The 22686-nt window shown below is 39.5% G+C and overlaps 1 protein-coding gene across 4 annotated transcripts in view; it reads right to left on the bottom strand.

The window, feature by feature from the left end:
- Window positions 1-5162: 5162 nt before the first annotated feature.
- Window positions 5163-22686, bottom strand: part of LSM14A (LSM14A mRNA processing body assembly factor) — a 47732-nt gene continuing 30208 nt past the window's right edge. Inside the window, exons 4-11 of one of the 4 annotated variants that reach the window (XM_049863716.1) lie at window positions 22375-22497; window positions 19849-20025; window positions 19492-19557; window positions 15001-15183; window positions 14704-14875; window positions 12561-12792; window positions 7592-7648; window positions 5163-6653 (exon numbers count right to left, since the gene is read on the bottom strand). In XM_049863716.1, the coding sequence (XP_049719673.1) occupies window positions 7625-7648; window positions 12561-12792; window positions 14704-14875; window positions 15001-15183; window positions 19492-19557; window positions 19849-20025; window positions 22375-22497 (977 nt within the window). In that variant the 3' untranslated portion in view covers window positions 5163-6653; window positions 7592-7624. The remainder of the gene's footprint in view (window positions 6654-7591; window positions 7649-12560; window positions 12793-14703; window positions 14876-15000; window positions 15184-19491; window positions 19558-19848; window positions 20026-22374; window positions 22498-22686) is intronic. The other 3 variants (XM_049863718.1, XM_049863717.1, XM_049863719.1) reach the window with 3 other exon arrangements.

Raw genomic sequence — 22686 nt, 5'->3', positions numbered from 1 at the left:
GTCTCTAATAAGCTTCCCCAGTGGGTGTTTCACACATAACATCTCAAGTTATCGCTGCGGGAATTAAATTCATCCTGTGTGATTCCCCTGGGAAAGGACTGGAGAGCTTGTGCCTGGTTTCCTCACGACTTCGCCCCATGCGTCTTTTCCTTTTGTCAATTCTGCTTCGTATCCTTTGGCTGTAATACATCCCAGGCATGCGTATGACCACATGCTGAGTCCTCCCAGGAAATCACCAAACTCTGGGGAGACGTGGTGACCACTGACACACACGGGTAAACTAGGCACAAGCCTTCCGAAGGATGGAAGCTGAGAGAAAGGGGAAGCCAGATACCGAGATTTTTCACTATGAGGGGGCAGTAATCAGGTAATCTGATAATCATAACCAGGAGGGTGAAGAGCGTCACATGAGCCTCAATAAAGTAGGCGTTTCTACGGGAGAGGAAGCAAGGACGCTAAGCCCACATTCTGAACAAAGGTTTGCAAGGCAAGAAAGTCCTTAAGGGACAGAGGCTAAGCACAAACGAGAGGATTAACCCTGGATCTGCTCTTATGTACATCTATATATGTCCACATCAGGGGCCCTGGTTAAGTGCTCAGCTGCTAACTGAAAGGTTGGCAGTTCAAATCCACCAGCTGCTCTGCAGAAGAAAAGACCTGGCAATTTTGCCCTCTAAAGGTTTCAGCCTAGAAAACCCTATGGGGCAGTTCTCCTGTCCCACAGGGTTGCCGACAGCACACAACATGCCCATATCTATAGTACATCAGGGTGTACTGGTACTTTAGTCACATCACTTGCAGTACCAAACCAGCATGAAGTGGCACCATGGCTGGGCACTGCTATCTTTCTGCATGCTGCAAGTCCTCAAAAGTTACAAGTCCGTGTTCCTCTCATCTGCACTAGCTCTGGCTCCTCTTGGGGTGGAAAGAAACTGCACCAACATTATTTTTAATAGCCAGAAGCTAGGAATCACCCAAATGTCCATAAAAAGAATGGATAAATTGTGGTCTATTCCTACAAGGGAATACTATATTGCAGTGAAAATGAACAGTTCACAGCCAAATCCAACAATATGAATGAATCCCACAATGTTGAGCAAAGAAGTCAGGCACAAAAGAGGATATTGTATAATTCCATTTATATAAAGAACAAAAATAAAGCAAGCTAGTGGTTACCCTGAGGGAGGGGGAAACTCCCCTGGGAGCTGTGGGTGGGATTCTGGGGTACTGTTAACATTCTGATTCCTGATCTGGGTGCTAGTTACATAAATGTGCTCGATTTATACAAATTCATCAAGCTGTAAAATTATTTTTCTGTATACATACTTCATGTATAAAATCAAAGAACAATCCTACTCAATACAGTAAGTGAAAAAGCTCATTTCACAGTAGTATGTATATTATGAACCCATTTTTGCCGAAAAGTATCAAAAATGGTTAGCTCTGGGTGGTGGGAATTACATTTTTTTTAACTGTCTTCCACATTGTCTGCATTTTTACAATGCTTTACTTTTACAGTAAAAAAAAACTCAACCTAATTCCATCTTGGAAACGACACCCTACACTGCTCCACATACCCATTTTGGGACAAAGAAATGCTACTGACTACCAGGGAATGGAGCAAGGGATAACCATCACCCAACTGACTCATTAAAAAAAACAAAAATTATAAAACAATACAAATATTTCAGCACAAGCAAAACCCTGAATTGCAACACTGGATTGCAATGTTGGGATTTGCATTCTCATCAACAATCCGGAGTGAGGCTAGCACAGGGGGCTTATCAGGATTAGGCGGGTAGCAGGATTAGAGGCATACTCCAGGCACCTAGTAAACATACTCCTGCTCTCTGTACTGGGATGAATATAAACCAGTCCCCTGGAATTCATCACAATCTCACTGTGGGCCTAAATTTCTCAGATCCCCTCAGGATTAGCATTCTGTTTTCTCCCCTCTACTTCCAGACTTTTCTCAAGACTTTCTGGGCCACGAGCTTCTTGCTGGCTGCCCTCAGTGGTCTCTGTGCCCCTACACTATCAGTGATCCTTCAGAAGCCCTGCTGTTGGTAAAAGACGGGCTTTGGCCTCTCACAGTTGCCTTTTTTTTTTCCAAATAAACTACAACACAGGCATTAGTGTACTTTAAAGCTGTTCTTTAAAATCAACATTAATTATAAACTGGAGTCAGATTCAGGTCTGTTTGGAAATGTTTGAGTTAAATTTGAAAACCTCTTCTGCAGTCAGCCAAATTCATTAGGTCGGAACTGTGCCGAATTTAAGGGCCATCCACCGCTCACAGCTCTGCACGTTAGAGCAGAAGCCACGTCTGATTTGTAGTACTACTACATGCTCTTAGAGCCAGACTCATAAAGGTCTCAAAACCACAAACTTGCTTATTAACACCGGCTCTGAAAAACAGGGTTAGTCTTTGCATTCTTCCTGAGAATGCTGGGATTGCTCCCAGAGGAGCAGGCCCTGGGACCGGCACTTCCAGCTTCCCACAGGGGCTGGCTGGCACCTTTGCTGCTTGAAGCGACACACTCCCTTACTTTACTTCTCTCACCTGACCAGCTTCTCAGGGACACCTCTTCAGGAAGCTGTCCCTGCGTATCTATCTTAGGAGAGGCCAAGGCAGCCTGCTTGCAGCAAATCCTCGTTCAGTATCCTCAGGTTGCGAGATGAACGGTGCTACTCCCCTAAGTTTCGTTCCAATTCTATTAATACTTGTCATCTTTTAAAACATCATCATAGGTAAACTGAACAACCTGGTGACACCTGAGCGTCTATAGGAACAGACCACGCACCTTGATTACCTTATACCTTGAGACACTCCCCACCTTCATATTTCAAACCAGTTTAGCTTCGACTAGGGGGCAGGGGGGATCTTTTAACACAGCAAATCCAGACATAGTTAGATCTCCAAAGTGAATTATAGAGCTTAAATAACCCATGTGGAGAAAAGGAGAATTTGCTTCTCAGTACATTCTGTTAACAGAGGGGCCCTGTGGAAAAGTACAATTTTTCTGACGGGCTGATAACCAGTGACAGGGACAACAGCTATGTAAGAGACAGACACAGAACACAACCATTTCTCCTATATGCTAGGCGGAAAAAAAAAGTTTTAGCATTCAAAGCAGCCTAACCGTGGAGGAAACTTGAGTCTCAACCTTTCTAATCCCCTCCCCCACCCCACATTCTATCCTACAGAAATGGCCCCCTTGCATCATTCCTTTCCCTTCCTACATGTCCCAGTTACACCTCTGGATACTGGACTTGGAAGGATGGGAAAACCCCAAGATAATCCTTACCAAGCCCCTCACGTGATGGGTGAGATCGGATGAGCCAGCTCTGACTTTTTACGTCTTTCTAGACCTAGCTGATGAAACCTACCTATGGGCTTATAAAGCAGCCTGCCAGACCATCCCACTCCAGATCTTCAAAATTACCCTCTGGGCATGTAGCCTAGGCATTTATACTTTCAAAAACCGTTTTAAAAACTTGTTTTGTTGGGAATTTATACTTTTGAAATGCTCCTCAGCTGATCCCAATCAAAGATCTGGGAACCGCTGACAAGAACACAGGATGGTCGTTCCTATGAGACACTGGGTTTCTAAAATGTGACAGCACTGCTGGAAGGAAGATCCCTTTACATTTTAAAGGCATTTAACTAGTAAACAGAGTCCCTAGGTGGTGCAACAGTTCAAGTTTGGCTGGTAACCCAAAGGTTGGAGGTCCGAGTCCACCCAGAGGCGCCTTGGAAGAAAGGACTGGAAAGATCTACTTCTGAAAAATCAGCCATTGGAAATTCTATGGAGCACAGTTCTACTCTGACACACGAGGCCACTGAGTTGGAAATGACTCGACAGCAACTGTTTTTTTTTTTTTTTTCAGGTAGTCAATATTTAAAGTTTTGGGGATGAACACTTACTCTCCACTTGACCAGGAGCTCTGGTGGCACAGTAGTTAAAGTGCCCAGCTACTAACCGAAAGGTCGGCAGTTGGAACCCACCAGCTGCTCTGTCCTGTAGGGTCGCTGTAAGTCAGAATCAACTCGACAGTAGTGGGTCTGGTCTGTCTTTCTACACGGAGGGACCTGAGTCAGTCTTTCTCAGAAGAGGCTGCACTACCGTGCTCTGGGCTGTCTACATTACCGTGTGGCCTGTTGGTATGTTAAATCCTGAGGGTGGAGGGGGAAATGGTCTACTGACAGATGAGTTTTGGAGGAGTCACCTTCCCCTCTCTGGGCTCTCTTGCATCTGTCTGCCCACAGGGGGCAGCCTACTTTGGCTGCTCAGCTTGGCCTGGGTCATGGATCTCGACACCCCAGGGTGTTCCACGCTCAGGAGGTGAAGAAAGGGGTTTCTAGCTTATTCTAAACACCCACAACAATAAAGCTTAGAAATAAACTTAGAAGTTTAGTTATTTTAGAGAATATGACCATAGTTTCACTCCTGCATTTTAAAGGTGACTTTCATTAAGTTTCCTTCTATTTTAAGAGACTGCTGTTTAAAGAGAAAGAGCTTTGACGAACGTTTTTTATTGAACAGTTTTATTCTGCCTTAGAATGAAAACTTGCTTTGATAGTGTAAGGTGCACTGCAGGCGTGTCATGCTGCAGTTATTGGGACACCAACACCCCCGTCAGTGACCCAAAAGGCTGAGAAAATGCGTGAATTCATATTTTCGGAGCACGTAGAACTGGTATTTACAGTTTTTGTCCTTGAAATTGGCCTGGACATCTCAAACAGTCTATACGGGTATTGCCATAGCACTTGCTTTGATGTTCAGAATACCTCAGAAATGTGTTCAATATCATGATTTGTGGGTCCTCCAAAAGGTTTTGTTGTTAACATGCAAGCAAACAGTACTAAAACAATACTATCTAAACTATGGCTGCCAAATACTGACCTTAATAATGAAACCAAATTACAAAACATGTCCTTATAGAGCTATACAAAAGATATAAAATTAAAATTAAAAATATCAACCATCTTTAAGTATTCCAATTCTTCTTCGGTGCAGTTTTCCACATCTTTATCACTACTATTTTCAGGAGAAAGTTAACAAAAGTCAAAACAGATAAAAATATTTGCATCTTTGGATCCCTTTATTCCATGGCCTTAATAAAAACACAGAAGTGGCCTGATTTTTTTTTTTCCATTATAGCTTGAATATCAAAAAGATTTACTAGTAATTTATAATCAGTAATGAACTCTACACAGAATCACTTGTGGGTCACAGGTCCAACGACCAGTGTTCTGATGCCTGACAGTTATCAAGATAACAATTTCTAACACTCCAAATCCTGAAATTGAATGGAATGAGTCAAGGGATCATGACAAAATGTTTAACTCCAGGCGTATCAGGAAAAACAAGTTAGTTAATGCCTAGTTTTACTTTCTTAAAAACAGAACAAAATAATTCCCCAAAGAACAAAAAATGGGGGGGGCGGGCAGGGCCTTACTTACCTGAAAATACAGCTAAGTACTACGCTCTATCTATGGCTATTTACATTTGTATCTGGAAAATAGCTACTGTTTGGACAAATCCTGTGATATGCCATTTGCTACAAAATGCAGTTCTTAAAATTTGCATGAATAATTTATACTTTTTAGATAATGGAAGAATGTATTAAATCTTCATTTAGGTTCCAAACATTAAAAAAAAAAAAAAAAAAAAAAAATCAAAGAATCTTAAGCCTGGAAAGCTAAGGAAAAAAAAAAAGACCCACCCATAACTCTGCTCCTCAGCACATCAACTTCTGCAAGGACACAGGCTGTTTGCTGACTTTAAAATGTTTATTCTTTAAAAAATTAGTTGCTTTTTATACAGCTATACAAAGTTCTTAATGTTTCTTTGGCAATGGAATATAATGGAATTTTACAACTATATAAAAAAGTTACCTTTGCCTAAGAAACAGTATTTACTGTGTGTACATAGTTGACTGACAAAATTCTCTACCATCCAGCACCCTAATTAATTGAGCTACCTCAAAAGGGATATTACAGGATTTCCAAAAAAAGGAGAGAGAGAAAGATAAAGATAGACACATACACACCTTCTCAAAACACAGTATCACGGCCCCATTCACAGGCAACTTGCAATAATTGCCGAATTTAGTGATAAGAAAAATCCTCTCAGTGATGAAAAAATACTTGTAAGTCCCACTGAAGTACTGCTTTAGTTTAACTATACATAAGAAATCACTTAACCTTCTGCTATTTCAAATATATTTAATGCTCATTTTTTAAGATGAGCTTTCATCCCCCTCCCCCAAAATAACGGCATTATACAGTAAAACCTGCAAGATCTGGAACCTGTGGAAGGCGGAAACCTGTCAGAGAAGAAAAACGCAAATATTTTCCACTAATAGAGGAAGTGGTAAGACTGTACCCTGCCAAAGGCGGAAAACTTGCGAGACCCAGAAAAACAAGGCAGTCCAGTCAAGTTCCGGCTCTCAAAGGTTTCACTGTTTCTTTGAAATTAAGCAGAAAAACAAAACAAAACAAAACCCAGTGCTGGTGACAAATATACAGCGAATTCACTTCTTCATTCTTCGCAGAGACGGGAACCATTTTCAGGGCTGTGAAGAGCTACAAATTCCCCTAGTTTCAAAGACTTGTTTGTAGACTAGGCGGCAACTTTGTTGTCTTTCTAAAAAAAAAAAGAAAAAAAAAGGCTTATGTTCCAAATCATTGCTTTATGAAATTATTTCTATTTTGCTGAAGTATACTTTCAAATACCTTAAATACACCCTCCTTTTACTTTCATGTACAAATTTGTTTCACTGACTTCCGCAAAACACTTTTCGTAACCCCCACACCTAGCAGGGTCTCATTATTTGTTAACTGATTTTTTCTGTTAGTAAAGGTTCAATCAGTGGTGTGGTGGGCTGGTCCTGGCAAGCAGCTTTCCCCCAAGGTACAAATGTAACCCACTGTCTTTGGTTGCTCTCCCTAATAAGTTTTTAGAACAATGATAGCATTTAAACTTTCACTTAGTAATCAAACTCATCAAATACAATTAACAACAGACTCTGGAAGAAGCATCATAAAATCCCCAAGTCTTTGATGTCTTTGCTAAGCAAGGAAATATCCAGAGAATAAAATAACACTTCTCTCCAAAATTTCAAGCCAGTGGAAAGCAATTACTTAGAAATCCATTTAAATTAGAAGTTCTGAAAAACAACCAGTTGACTGGACAATTAAAAAACTTAAATGTAACCAATGAGAAAAAGTAATAAAAATCTCAAGGAGCCTCTAGTTCTGTGGTCAGACTAACTGTAAAGTAAAGGCCTGCAGACAGTGCTAGGGCCCAGGTGATGCGCAGGGGATTTAGTCTCTTCAGCCCTAGTTGCTACTACATGCCTGAGTTTATGGCTGATTCTCACTCCAACTGTTAGAAATAGACATTTCCTAGGTTAAAGATGTAATTTTATCTGTGTATACAACACCGAACCATTTGTACAACGTCCTTAAACTGGAATGCACTTTGCATGGTGTAAGGTGGTGCAGAAACAATGAGCTGAATATGACCCTCCTCCCCAACCAAAGCCAACCTTCACACTCCCCCATTTATTTATTTATTTTTACCTTTCAGAAAGCAGTATGATCGATCCAGACCTTTTAGGGTCCAAAAGCTGTGGTTTTCTGAAAGGTAAAAAAAAAAAAAAAAAGAGACACAGAAGGCAGGGAAAAAGAGGGAAGGAGAGACAAAGGAAGGGAGGGAAAGAGAGAGAGAAGAGAGGGTCGGAGGGAGGAAAAAAGGGGCAGAAAGGAAGGGGAGGGGAGGGGAGGGAGAGAAGAGGAGGAGAAAATAAAGGAGGGAGAAAAGTACCACATGCTCAGTCATTTTTGGCATCTCATTATCTCCGGACCCCCTCCAAAGAAACAAAGACTCAAATGCAAGGCAATCTGTCTCACCCACCATAGTAGCTTCACCTTCTTGGCAGCAGCAAATAAAATAGGAACTGGCTATACTCTTATCCCCAACCCAACACCCCCCAAAATATGGAAGAAAAAAGCACCAAAGTACTAAACTCACCAAAGGTTCTCTTCTAACATTATTATCCTTAAGGAAAACAGAGACAAAGGTCTAGAGTAAGGTTCTAATTTTGGCTCTACTAGTTTGTATCTAGATAGAGAGTGAACGCCTCAGGGGCCCTAGTTTCTTCATCCACTGATGGAGATGGGGTGGGTGAGGGGTTCTAGTTTGGCTGATTTTTCTAAGACTTCCTAAAAACCTATGATCCTGTCCTTCCCTCATGCTCTCATTAAACAAGCAGGTTTGCTTACCCTCACTCTAAAACTGTAACGGTTCATGCCAATACAGAACAAAAGAACAAAGCCAACCCATTGCTAGAAGGCTACTATAAATGCCCTTGGCACCCATCTCTGGGGAGAAGTGTTAGATGCTGCCTTAAACCCAGTGAGATTTTTGAGGTTAATCTTCGCTCTGTAACAGTGATCACTCATTGTTTACAACATTTAAAGGTACCAGATGACAGCATTTGGAAGGTGCAGGCTGCTGAGAAGGTCAGGGCTCTAGTGCCAGATACAGGGCTCTAGTGCCACCTAAGTCTGGAATGGACAGTCAAGGGTTAGGCCAGGCCACGCTGATGGACCTTTGATCTCACCAAGGGCTGAAGCAGCACATTCTTAATCAACATACTAAGCATTTACTCTGAGCCCATGCTGAGCTAGACAACCTCTACAGTGCATTCTAATTCTGCAATAGATGTGATAGGGGTTTTTATCTCAAGGCTCATGATGATTGAACAGTGTCACATGGCTTCAAAAAAAAGTTGGTATTAATAAGTGCATATACCATACACACAGTGGTTACTCAAAGAAGGTTTGTTGATGAGTATTCAAGGAACAGGAAATAACAGTCTGTTCATACACAGACAACATGATATAGTAAAACCTGCAGAAGAGAACTTAAAGTATAAGGTGGAAATCTGTCAGAAAGAAATGCTCAAATATTTTTCCACTAAAATGAGCCATAGAAAAGTGGTAAGACTGCACCCTGTCAAAGGTTGAAAACTTGGGAGACCTGGAAAAACAAGGCAGTCCTATCAAGTTCTGGCTCTCAGAAGTTTTACTGTAGCTGTTTTTTCAAATATTTGAAAAACTATCATGAAGAATATACAGATCTGTGCATTTATGGGGGTACAATTAAACCAACAGATTGAAGATAGAGAGAAAGAGATTGCTGCTCAAATTGTGTGTGAGTCTGTGAGATCCTAATAGAGGATTCCTATGCTGGGATGGGTACCCTTAGGAAGAGGAAGCTCCCAGACCCCATCAAAGATGCTATAGAAAAGGTTTATGGTTTGGCCAGGTCAGACCTCTCGGGTGCCTTCCACTGCTGAGACTTTAACGATCTTTAAAAGGTATATTTGAGATAAAACTGTACAAACCCTCTTTCCACAAATGTCAGAATGGAGGTCCTGAAAGGTTTGTGATTTGATGGAAGTAGTAACAGCAATGATTACACTAATTCTCACATATAATACAAATGTACTTTTTCTCAAACTAAGCTGACTCAATGTTATAGGAGGTGTCACAGGTTTTTGAAAAGACAGCTAATCTGCCCAAAGAGGAGTAAACAGAGTAAAGGTCTGACAACCAGTCAGTGAGCTACTATGGCAGTTGGTAGGGACATTTCAAAGGAATGAATGTGGTGATGGTGGAAATGGGCCATGATCACGGATGCCCTCACTCTCTGGGAGAAAAGAAGAACGGTCTATCAATGGCCAACACAGATCACTGGGAGGCAGAGCTCAGATGACAGGAAAGATGATAAGGCTGCTCTGCGGAAGGTAGGTTAAATTTAAGTTGCTGGTAGGACACAATACCAGGTGAAGACAGAGAAATGCAGAGCAGATGTGTACAAGCACCAAGCTGAAATATAGATTAGAAGCTATGACTGGACATGCTCACTACAGAGGGTAAAGTGAGGGAAACAGAGAGGGAGAGAAGCTGAGACCAAGGATAAAGGCTTGGTGAACAATTCTGTATTTGCAGATGGGAAAAATAGAAAAACAAAAGAGAAAAGGAAGGAAAACACCCACCAAAACCCACTGCCATTGAATCGATTCCGACCCACAGTGACCTCATAGGGTTTCCAAGGCTATAAATCTCTACAAAAGCAGACAGCCACATCTTTCTCCCGCAGGGCCACTGGTGGTTTTGAACTACCAACCTTTCAGTTAGCAGTTGATTGCTTTAACCACTGTGTCACCAGAGCTCCTTAAGGAAAGCAGTGAGTTTTAAAAAAGAAAGGGTTGAAGTAGAGGGAAATATGCAGTTAGAAATGGTAATGTGAGGTGGGAGCATGTGAACTGGTACATTTCTGGATAGCTGTTTTGCAATATAAGCCAAAATAATGTGTCTTTGATTCTGTAATTCTAATTACAAGCATTTACCGTAAAGAAATTATAAACGACGATGTACCTGTATGTTAATACCATGCAGTCATTAAAAAATTACGTTGTAACGATTTGCTTAAAAAATTGGATTATGTTAAAGTTGACTTCAATGTATTCTTAATGGCAAAGAGAAATTACTACAGTAATTACGACAACTAGAAAAAAATCATGTCGAAGGATGATATAGAAAATGGTTTGATATATTGTTAAATAGAATAACCATATGAACCCAATTTGGCTTTTTAAAAAAATGCACAAAAAAAAGGGTAATGTTATCTCTATGTGGTGAGACTAGATTTAAAAAATATAGTGAAAGAAAAAGGGGTATTAAAAAATTGATCTACTTATTAATATTACCACACCAACTGTTAGTAACTTGAACATCATCTCTACCCTTAAGCAAAAATGCACGTGGTTTTAATTTTGCTTATCTGGTGTCTTGTTAAAAAAAATTTATTCTTTATTTAATAATTATGTATTCAGTATTAACAACATGCCAGGTACTGTTGTTGATACCAAAAAGCCTAAAGATCCTGCCCTCATGAGCTTATATGCTATGGAGAAGACAAGCAACAAGGATACAAAAACACAAGTAATTTTAAGCAGCCTGTTAAGTGGTACTGAAGAAAATGGAAATCAGTGTAGGGAAACAGTAATAGTAGTGCTTGTGCCCTTGTGTGTGTCTGCGTGTGTGATACTGCACAAGTTTAAGAGATAAAGCACAAGCAAGTATGAATGTTTGTGAGAGAGAGCCAACTGGACTATTCCAGGCAGAGGGAAGGGGTGAAAAGGCCCTAAGACAGGAATAAGTCTGGCACTAAACCAGGGCAAGATGGCCTACATGTCTGCAGCAGAACGAAGGAAAAGGGCAGTCCTGCTGGAAATTGGGACTGAAGCCAGGACTAGAACTCTGACCTGGAGAGACAGGTAGACCACAATGCATCTAGTGGGCTATGTTGTATTTAAAAAAAAAAAATCAGTATCCAGAGTATTAAAAACAACTAGAAAAAAAAAATACCACCACCACAATTTGGGTGGGTGGTCATCAGCATCAACCACTGCAGAAGAGTTAAGGGCAAATGTCCGTAAAAACGGGACTGAGCAAGAGGCTGCTGAGAAGCTCAAGAACAGAAACAGTAACAAGCAAGAGCCATTCTGGGGTTCTTAAGACAGAATCTCCCACTTGGGATGACATTCTGCTAGTCTGAAGTCCTGCAGCTTCATCAGGCCAATGTGGCTGTAGAGCCTGACTAATGACTCGAGGATAATTTTCAGCAGTCTTAACTGTGATTACACAATACCAGAGGGATCCAAACTAACAGGCCACTAACAATGATCCTTCCTGAGGGATCTCGGCAATGGGCAGTTTTAAATCCCAGACAATGAAACTCCTGCTGACAGGTCTGTTTCCAGCTGCCTTCTGCCACCCCCAACAATCTCTTCACCAGGGGATTTCCATCCTTTCCATGATCACAACCCCTGTGCTCCATCACCAGTGAAATCAATACATTAGAATAGGAACCCTGACTCCTTTAAATAAACAAACTTCAAGACTATGGTGAAACATGGAAACCAGGGGAAATGTAGTGAGTTTTCCATAAAACGAAATTAAAAGCACTGAGTGAGGAACCTCCTTGTGAGGTTCACAACTCAGTACCATCACTTGCTAGTTGTGTGACCTTGAACAAGTACTGAGTGTCTCTATGCCTATTTTCCTTATTTGTTAATGCAGACAATAACATGACCTGCCTTAGAGTTGAAATGAGGCTTAAATGAGTTAACGTGGAAAACATTTAGAACGATGCCTGGCAACAGCTGAACACTATGTAAATGTTAGCTGCTATTAAATGTAAAGACTTGCCTTCCATTCTAGGACTATGTCCTTCCTACTCTTTTGGTTTTAAAGGGGAAAAAAAAAAAAAAGACTCATTAGGCAAGAAGTTACTTCTCCTTAAAATTATAAAAACATCCCAATCAGGTATATCTCCCACTAAAAAGTCAAAATGGAAGTTACTCAAATTTCCTTTAAAAAAAAAAAAACAAACCCAAAACCTAAAATAGATAAAAGTAAAAAAAATTTTGAGTTTCATAAAACTGCATGCTAATCCCAAAGCACAGAGCATACTTACCCTATATTCAAAGTCTGCAAACTCTCTGCCCCCACGACCTCCTCTGAATCCACCACGAAACCCTCGAGGGGTAGTGAAGGTACCACCTCTGCCACCACCACGCCCTCTGCCACCACGGAAGCCAAGACCTCCTCTGCTTCGGTAGCCCCCACGGCCACGATTTGGACGAAGTGGGATTCCAAACGTTTCCGCATTTAATCTTCTTTCTTCAGCCCATGTTGGTCTCCGTTCTCTATAACAAGAACAAAAGACCTTCAAAACAACATTCCTCAGCAAAAACAAGTAGAACTCTTGAAATACTTTAGGAATAAATTTAACCAGGGAGGTGAAAGACTTGTACAATGAAAACTATAAAACACTGCTGCTGAAAGAAATTAAACAAGACTTAAATAAATGCAGACATCTCATATTCACAGACTGAAAAACGTTAATATTGTTAAGATGTCAATACTACTCAAAGCCATTTACAGATATAATGTAATCGAAATCCTAACAGCCTTTTGTTGCAGAAATGGAGAAGTCTATCCTCAAACTCATGGAAATTGAAGGGGTCCCAAACAGCCAAACGATCTTGAAAAAGAAGAACAAAGTAGGAAGGCTCACACATCCCGATTTCAAAACATACAATAATGCTATAGTAACAAAAACTGTGGTATTGTTGTAAGAATAGACATATAGACCAACAGAATAGAATTGGAAGTTCAGAAATAAACACATGCATTTATGGACAATTGACTTTTGAAAAGGGTGACAAGTCAATTCAACGGGGAAAGAGTATTTTTGTCAATAAATGGTGCTGAGACAAATGCATCTCCACGTGCAAAAGAAAAAAGCTGAACCAATACCACATATGAAAATTAATTCAAAAATGGAACAATGACATAAAATCATAAAACTCTTAGGAGAAAACAAGAATAAATCTTTAAGACCTTGCTTTTGACAACAGATTCTTAGATATGACATCAAAAGTACAAGCAGCAAAAGAAAAAAATAGATAAACTGAAGCTTGTCTAAATGAAAAATTTTTATCAAGAAAGTGAAGAGACAACAGAATGGGTGAAAATATTTGGGAACCATATACCTCGTAAGGGTTTAATATCCGGAACATATAAAAAACTCCTACAATTCAACAACAAAAAGACTAATAATCCAATTAAAAAATGGGCAAAGGAAAAAAAAAATGTGAAAAGGATTTGAACAGACATTTCTCCAAAGATGATATACCAGTGATTGATAAGCATGTGACAGATGCTCACTGTCATTAGGGAAATGAAAATCCAAACCACAGTAAGATACCACCTTGCATCCACTAGGATGGCTATTATTAGAAAGATGGAAAATAACAAGTGTTGGCGAGGATATGGAGAAATTGCAACTCTCATGCATTGGTGGTGGGAAAGCAAAATGGTGCAGCTACTGTGGAAAATAGTCTGGCAGTGCCTTAAAAAAAGTTAAACATAGAATTACTATATGATCCAGCAATTCCACTTCTAGAAATTGAAAGCGGGAACACAAATAGATACTTCAACACCAAGGTTCGCTGCAGTACTATTCACATAACTAAAAGGTGGAAACAGCCTATGCATCTAACAACTGATAGAATCATCTCCTGTCAACCATGTTTAAACTGAAGCAGACAACTGTCACCAGGTGGCACCAAACTGCAGCCAGGACAAGGACAATCTGGACTGGGCAGCAGAACTTCTGGACTGCTGAGCTTGCTATGCTGGGTTCTCTCATTAAATTTGACTATTTTCTGGACCCACAATTACTGCAATATGGCAGAACCTGACTCTGTCAGCAAAATCATGGTAATAGTAGTAGCATTTTTCGTCCTGGCTCTAACTGAACTACAACACAGAGGGGTAAAGGAAAAGGTCTGTCTCAAATATTAGGTGAATGCTTCTGTTTTCATTACTGATTTTTCAAATGTGAATGCACCCTTAAACAAAAGTATATGGTTATTTCTTCTTCTCAAGGAAGAATATTTTAAAGTTATTTATTATTTTCTTTTAGCAAAATAAAACATTAAAAATTGTGGTCCTTAGGTATTTTTGAACATTCATTAAACCTTGTGAATTTATCAGAAATCATTTTACACTTCAACATCGTAAGAGCATATGAGCAACTTAAAAGACTGTACCTATTATCATCACAAGAAATATTATCGAAAAAGGATTTAGTTTTGTCGTAATAGCAGTTAGGTCCAAGTGGATCTTCTTCATCAGCATTTCCTTCACTATTTTGGGTATCGACGCCTGAGTCTCCTTTATCTTCACCATTTACAGGCTTCTCCTGCTTCTCGAGTTTATCTTCTAATGGAAAACAAGCACGCATCATTAACATCAAGACTTGGACTAAACAAAGCTAAACACCTAACCAGGAAAATAATTCACTGGCCAAAAAAGACGATTTTCTGAGGAGAAAAACCAAACCTTACCTTTTAATTTAAGTTTATTATGAAACTCTCTGTCAATTTCTTCCTTGTTAAATTGTGCATTTGCACTTTCAAAGTCAAAGTCTTTCTCGAATTTCATTGGCCCATCTCGCCGAATACCAAATCTTCCCCTGCCACCTCGATGACCCCCACGTCCTCTTCTTGGAGCTGAAGGAGCACCTGGAACTAAGGTTATAAAGAATATAGACAAAAGCTACCCGATACGTAATAGCTAGTTCAAGACAGAAGTTACTATTGTGGTCTTTATATTTAAGTGATCATCAACAGAAACACTTCAAAAACTCTATACACGTAACTACATTTGTATTTTTATTTAAAATAAGAAATTAAATTTTACTAATATTTAATATATAGACTGAAAATATAAAAAAAACCATTGCCGTTGAGTTGATTCCAATTCATAGTGACCCTATAGTACAGAGTACAACTGTCCCATAGTTTCCAAGGAATGCCTGGTGGATTCGAACCACCAACCTTTCGGTTAGCAGCCACAGCTCTTAACCACTACACCACTAGGGTTTCCAGACTGAGAATAGTACACAAAAAATTTATGAACATTTACACATATAGTGTCCACTCATAAATAGGCTATTGATAGAGTATGCAAATGAACAAGCTTAGAGGTTTCTGTACTAAATAAATGTATGCTCCTTGAGGGTAGACACTTTTTTCTCCTTCTGCAATATCCCTAATACCCACAAAGTGCCTGGCACAAAGTAAGTTTTCAAAATTTAGGAAGCCTTTTATGGAAAAAAAAAAAAAAAATCACAGGAACAAAAATTTATAGTAAGAAAAATAAGTGAACTCTATAAGCACAAAATGCAAAGTAGCTGGTGTTATTTCCATTAAATGTCACAAATAAAACGATAGACAAGAAGCACCAGGTTTCACTGACTCCAAACACTTTCTGCTTCACCTTTACTGTATCCCCTTATATGTTCCATGTCATTTGAGTCTTCCTGTACCTCTTTCCTCTCTATAGAACATAACATGATAACATGATTTAAGTCAATTGTATGACCTACGATAAAGTAATACCAAAGCAGGATAATTTATAGTGAAAACCTGAGAACCCAAGTATTCAACACAAGAGGAATGATTAAAACTATAAAAAAGGAGTACGAAATCGTTTTTGATATGAGTTACATGAAAAATGCAGAGAACAATATAAAATCATTGATAGTAATTATGTGAAATGTTTAGTTAGAAGCGACAAAGGTTAGAAGTGACCACAGGGTGGCAAACTGTTCATTGAGGTCTTACAAACTGCCTGACCTTTTTGGAGAAACAAACCATATAAACCCACCATAGTAACACATCTAGATATTTAAATCTAGATAAGCTAGATGCTTAAAACATTCACTTTTACTATTAAAAATGTCTCGGCTACACGCCAGGAAGTAAAGCATGAGCCTTCTGTCTTAAAAAAAAGTTTAAGATGTGGAGATGGCGATGTCTAAAATCATAGGAAAAAAAGTGAAAGAATATTCACTGTTCTGCTAAAACAAGCTCAGGGGAGGGGAGTTTTAAGGGGCAGTGACAGATACTTTATTTATATCGTTTTTAAATAATTTTAAATTTTAAATAATTTAAAATAATTCCGCCAGGCGCTCCTTGGAAACTCTATGGGGCAGTTCTACTCTGTCCTACAGGGTCGCTGTGAGTCAGAGTCGACTCGACGGCACTGGATTTTGGGTTTCAAATAATGGAATTATCAAAATTATTTTATTGGGAGGAAGGGATTTCTTCCTTTTTCGAATTAAAAAAAAGTGAAAAACAACAAATCAAACCGAAAACCGCTGTATTCCACGGCACACAGCGCATACAAAAACATAGGGAAAAAACGCATGGAAGAAATAAAAAGGTGTTTATACATTTTAAAAGATCACATCTAGCTTTCTAAAATCAAGTGAAAGATAATTTCTAATTATTTAAGTAAGGCGATCACATGTAGTCTTTTGTTTTTTCAATTCGGAAGTTATTACAATTCATACTGCAAGCTTCCGGCCAACATGGCGCCATAAACAGAAGCACTGCGCCGTCCCTCCACAGCAAAGACCCGAAAAAACTAAGTAAAACAGAGACAAACGTCATTTCTGGAACCTGAGGTGTCAAATGAAGAGATAAAGAACTCAGCCAAGCAAGAATGGAATAAGAACGTGACAGAGGACGGAAGCGAGGAGAGACACGTGTGGAGGGCCCCGTCAGCGAACGCAGCGCGGATCCGCCATCGTGGACTCCAGTGTGTGTGTTGGGAGCACTCACAGCCAGGGAGCGAGGGAAAGCAGCTCTGTGGAACTCCCAGCAGGAGACAGACCACCCGGTATATAAGCTTTCCTAACTGCCCCCTTCCTACCCGCCTTCGGCTTCTGTGCTTCTCGCCAGCCACAGTCTCTTGGCCAGGAGGCAACTGCTTTGGCCTCAGGCTGCTTGGATTCACCCTGCCCACACTGGCCGGGCCCCTGAGCTGGTGTTGCTTCTTTCCATCTCTTTTGGTTTCTTCTGTGCCTCCTACCACCTCCCCCTCCTTTCTCAGGAACACCTGGCTCCGTGTGCCATCCTTGCTTCTTCATGAAAAGCTGTGAAGCCACCCTGGACCGAGGAACCACTCCCCCCAGCCAGCAACACCACGCTGGTGGGATCCCTGGACCTTTTTTTTTCTTCTTGTTTTGGTTTGCTTGTTAGTTTTCTTTTTGCAGCTTGGGAGCCCCTTCTAGCCGGGGTGCACTGCATGGCTTAGGAGCCACTCCCCCAATCTGCCTAGCCACGTAGGTGGGATCCCTGGGGGCATTTTTTTCTCTTTTTCCCTTCCTGTCTTTCTTCATCTCTCAGTTCTCCTCTCTCTACATTTCTTTTCCTGTCTTCTGAATACCTGGTGCTATGTAACATCTATACCCCCTCTAGCTAGGCCATACTGCGCAACCTGGGAGCCACTTCCCCAGTCTCAGCAGCCCCAATGGTGGGACTCTGGGACTCCTGGGAGCTTTCCTTTTTCAAATTTTTATCTAGTTTTTTTTTTTCTTTCCCTCTCCTTTTTTTTCCTTTTTGCTTCTCTCCATTTATCGATTTCTCATCTCTCCACTCCAACGGCAAGCTCCCTTAGCATTTTTCTTTCTTTCTTTCTTTGTTTTTGGATTGTTTTCTCCGTCCGCTTTCCCATACCCCTATTAGCTCCACACATCACAACCTCTCCCCTCTTCCTGCCTACTTGCACCGTGCACTGAACATCACACCCCTGAGCAGCACAGGCACGGCCTACTGGAACCTGCCCAGCACTGATTCCTGGCCCACCCTGTCAGCCCTAGTAGGTGCCGCAAACAACCCATCCCAGCCACTCCCCTTCAGGTGGACCTGCCCTACTGCACCACAGCTGAATGACTGGCCCTGCCCACTGGACAAAGAGGTGAAAAGTATCATGACTACAGACAAGCAAACAACAAAGAACACACAGCCTGCTTGCTCAGACATAACCAAAAAAAAAAAAAAAGCAGGACAAAACAAATCTACAATCAAGAAACGAAGAAAATAACTACTGAATGTCCTGAAGACAGCAGACAATATCAAAACATATTAAAAAAAAAAACAAAAAACAGGACAGGATGGTTCCTGCAGGCATCCAAAACAAAACACCAGATGACTTCCAGTATAAGAAAAAGCACTAGAACTATCTGACAGGGAATTCAGATCTCTAATACTCAGAGCAATCCAACAGTTGAAGCAAAAAGCAGATGAAAATGAGGAAGAAGACAAATTTATGAAAAAGGCAGACAAATTCATGGAAAATACAGACCAAAAAGTAGAACAATTCAGGAAAGTAACCCAGGAACAAAACGCAACATAAATTCACAACTAGAAATCACACAAAAACAACAATTACAATTTATACTCCAGTAATAAATTTGAAAATATTAATAGAACGGAGGATTTTGGAGCAATGGTTATAGATTACAAAACAGATTAAAACAGAGAAGTATAAAATATTATTAAATCAATAATCATGAAAGAAAATTAAAGTTGTTGAACAACTGCTTCAAATAAAGGCTCTGAAAAAAAAAGTCTTAGGGCTCAAATACTTTTAATGAGGAAACTTTCAAAGATAATTCTATTCTTATAAAAGCATAGAAGACAACAAAAATAGCCAATTTTATAATGCTAACAAAACTGGTACAAAATATATACAAAAGACAATATAAACAAGGAAGTCATAAGCAATGTAAATATAAATACAATGTAAACAAATTCTACTAAGCAGGTAAAGTTCTATAAGATCTTATTACATGTATAGATTCATATAACTACCACCATAATATAAGATAAAGAACTGTTCTGTCACCAAAAGGAACTCCCTTGTGCTACTCCTGTATAGTTACCAACCCCTGTCTTTCATTTTTTCATTGTAACTATGTACCACACATTTAAAATGTTTCCCCATTGAGAAGCATAGGTTATGGCTTTTAGATCCAAGTAACTCACCTACTTGTTTCTTGCTATCATTTCTAAGCTGCTCATTTTCTGGCCTTGAAACTTTGTGTGCTTCAACTACGGAAGACATACAAAGTGACAAATCAGTTCAGGATACATAATCAAAAACTTCTGTAAGGTTAGAAATGGGAAAAGCCCGCCAAAACAAAACCTGTGCAATGCCCACAAAAATCTATACCCCCCCTCCACCACCACTTTGAGTCAAATTTGAAAGACTGAAGAACACTCTGTTAAGTTCAGCTTAAACTTTCTAGGATCATTGACATAAAGTAAATCTTTTTTAAAAATGTAAGGTCAATGGAAAACGTTGATGAGTCAATTAAGGAATAGTAAATAGCTAAAGTCTACCTCGCCTGTGCTCTTGATTCTCTATTGCTTTTTGGCTGGTAGATGGTAAAGGCCTGGTTGATACAGGGCTCCTTCTCCCAACAGGTGCTGGAGCAGGTAAGTGGGCTGAGGCGGTCTGTACTGCTTGTTCCATGGTTGGGCTTTTTCTCAAAGGGTCTAACTGAGGGCTTGAACGACCTAGAACGTAACCAAGAGATAAGAAACTACCCTATCCTTTGGGAATTTCAAAATAATCTAGACTCTACAAGGAAAGTATGTCTAGAGTTTTACTTCTACCGATTCAAATCCTTAGCTCAAATTTGAATCCACCTACTTATCAGACCAGAGTTTACAACTGGTTATCCCTAGTGGGCTGGTCACCAGGTTAGCAGAGAAACATTAAAAACAAAAACCAACCTTTACCTGTATTTCTACCTAATGAAATAAAGTTTAATTAAGTTTTCAAAAACTGCCACATAATATATAAAAAAAAATAACCTAAAAAGCATGAAACACTATTCTCTGGTACAAATTGCCATATAAATATCATCAAAGGTCACGTTGTAGGGAGGTCAGATGCAAGCTTTCCCTGATAACCACAACCACAAGATTATGTTGACACTTTAGCCATTAGTAACAGAGGCTTTACCCTTTTGGAAACCCTGGCGGCGTAGTGGTTAAGAACTCCGGCTGCTAACCAAAACGGCGGCAGTTCGAATCCACCAGGTGCTCCTTGGAAACTATGGGACAGTTCTACTCTGTCCTATACAGCTGCTGTGAGTCAGAATCAACTTGACAGCAATAGGTTTGGTTTTTTTGGTTTACCCTTTTAGTACTTTCGGAAGATGTGACTAAAGCGATACCTTTATTATTTGTAGATGTTATCTTCTTTGTTTTTTTAAGTAAGTGAAGGACTAGAAAGTTAAATAGGTTTGAAAGATTTCTTGGCAAGTTTTTGCTTAATTATCAATTGTATACTTACAAACCCCATTTTTTATTTTATGAGGTTGAAGCCTGGTCACAGTCTGCACAGAAAAACGCTCCCATCATGTTTTTTGCCCCTATAATGTTTGTGGTAAATTTCTACTCAGGGTGTTCTCCTATTTCCTGATAGTGCACCAAAATATAATGTTTCCTTAAAAATGTGCTCATTTTATGTGGAAACACACCCAGATATGCTGCAAATGTTACTATCTGCCTGTGAACGTTTGCACAGGCTCCAAACAACTGGTGAAGTGATAAGTGCTGACAATACATTAGTTATCATGTACTCAGGGACTGGAGGGACAGTTTAGTAGTAACACTGACCAAATTTAGGTATCTAAATTATATATGCAATTATAAATTTCTATGAGTGTTTGTAGCCCACTGCCCGAGCTTACTTTGCCATTAATAAAAACAATTTTCCACTGCTTATAATAGGAAAAGCCATGGTGCTTTATATATATACATTTCAGCCTATGAGAAAACATTTTAGAACCACTTGTAAAACAAGTTTTTTTTTTCTGTAAAGTCTATTGCTATATTTAATTTTATAAGACTGCATAAGTGATCATTTAAGTTTATAAAGCTTACTTCATCAAAGCTTTTCTTTGAGAAAAGATCCTGTGACTCCCAAGTACTAGAAAACTACAAGGGATGGGGCAATCACAGCCAATACGCTTATTCTTGTGTACTTAAAAAAAAACAATTTACTGTTTACAGTCTGTTAGACATGATATCAACTTTGTGATAAACAGGGAAATATAGGTGATACTGGGCATATAATCAGGAATAAAGCAAGAAACTATTTCAGCATAATAGAAACATATGCCCTTGAGCTATCTTCACATCCTTATCACAAATAAGAGAAAATTAGAGGTGTTCTGTGAAATTCAAATATTTCAGTTGGTGGAATTTAAAATGAAGATTCCTTCTTCCCTGACACAGCTTTCTAGAAATTTATCTCCAACTTTCATCTAATAAATACGTACTTAAAAATTAACCTTTTAATCTATTTAACATTTATTCTACTGCTTAGTGTGAGTGAAGGGACCTAGTTACCTTTCCCAAACGATTAGCCAGTTGCCTAGCTCCGCATCATTTACTGGAACAGACAGACAACCTTTCTCTACTCATTAAAAACGATGCCTTCATCATACTCAATTCTTACACATACTTTTACGAAGCACCTCAGATTCTGCTGGGTGGTCTACGGTGAGAACCACTGCCCTAGGTGCTGTGAGGGTGCAGGGAAGACGCAACAGTGTAATGAAGAGTTTGTTTTTTCAGCTGATATTTCAAATTCATCAAGGACAGTACATCCTCAGTGGTCAATCTGGGACTGATTTAATATGTTTACGTGAACATACAAGTCATATAATCACCAAAAAAGCAAAACAAACAAAAAACCCGTCAAATTTAGAGAATGCTCAATTTCAGTTTTATGATCTAAAACCTGTACAAAAGTCTAAATGAAGTAATTCAATCACATATTTCTAGCAATAGGGTAATCGAGAGAAAAATTTAAATAGAAAAAGGGGTGCTTTGAGGGAAAAAACAGCTTACCTTGAGATAACTGTGTTTTTAGAGATCTGGTATCCTGTGTAAAGGCAGAACCAACTGCACTACTTTGGGATAAGGTACCAGTGCTTGATGTTTCCGTTCCAAAGGATGTCAAGGAGCCTCCAGCTTTGAGAGGTATTTTTTTTTAAAGACAAAAAATATATATATAAAAAAATTTAAACCTTTAGATTATATAAAGTAATACAGCATTTTAATGATAATGCTTATTTTAGGCCCCCTCTCATGACACTTGTACAAATTAATAATCCTGGAAACTATATAAAAATTAAAGTACATCAAACAATAGTTTGGGAA

The sequence above is a fragment of the Elephas maximus genome, chromosome 21 (genome assembly GCF_024166365.1).
Source record: "Elephas maximus indicus isolate mEleMax1 chromosome 21, mEleMax1 primary haplotype, whole genome shotgun sequence".
Classification (NCBI taxonomy): Eukaryota; Metazoa; Chordata; class Mammalia; order Proboscidea; family Elephantidae; genus Elephas; species Elephas maximus.
The sequence above is the reverse complement of the archived record's forward strand: the minus strand, read 5'-3'. Positions and strand labels throughout refer to the sequence as shown.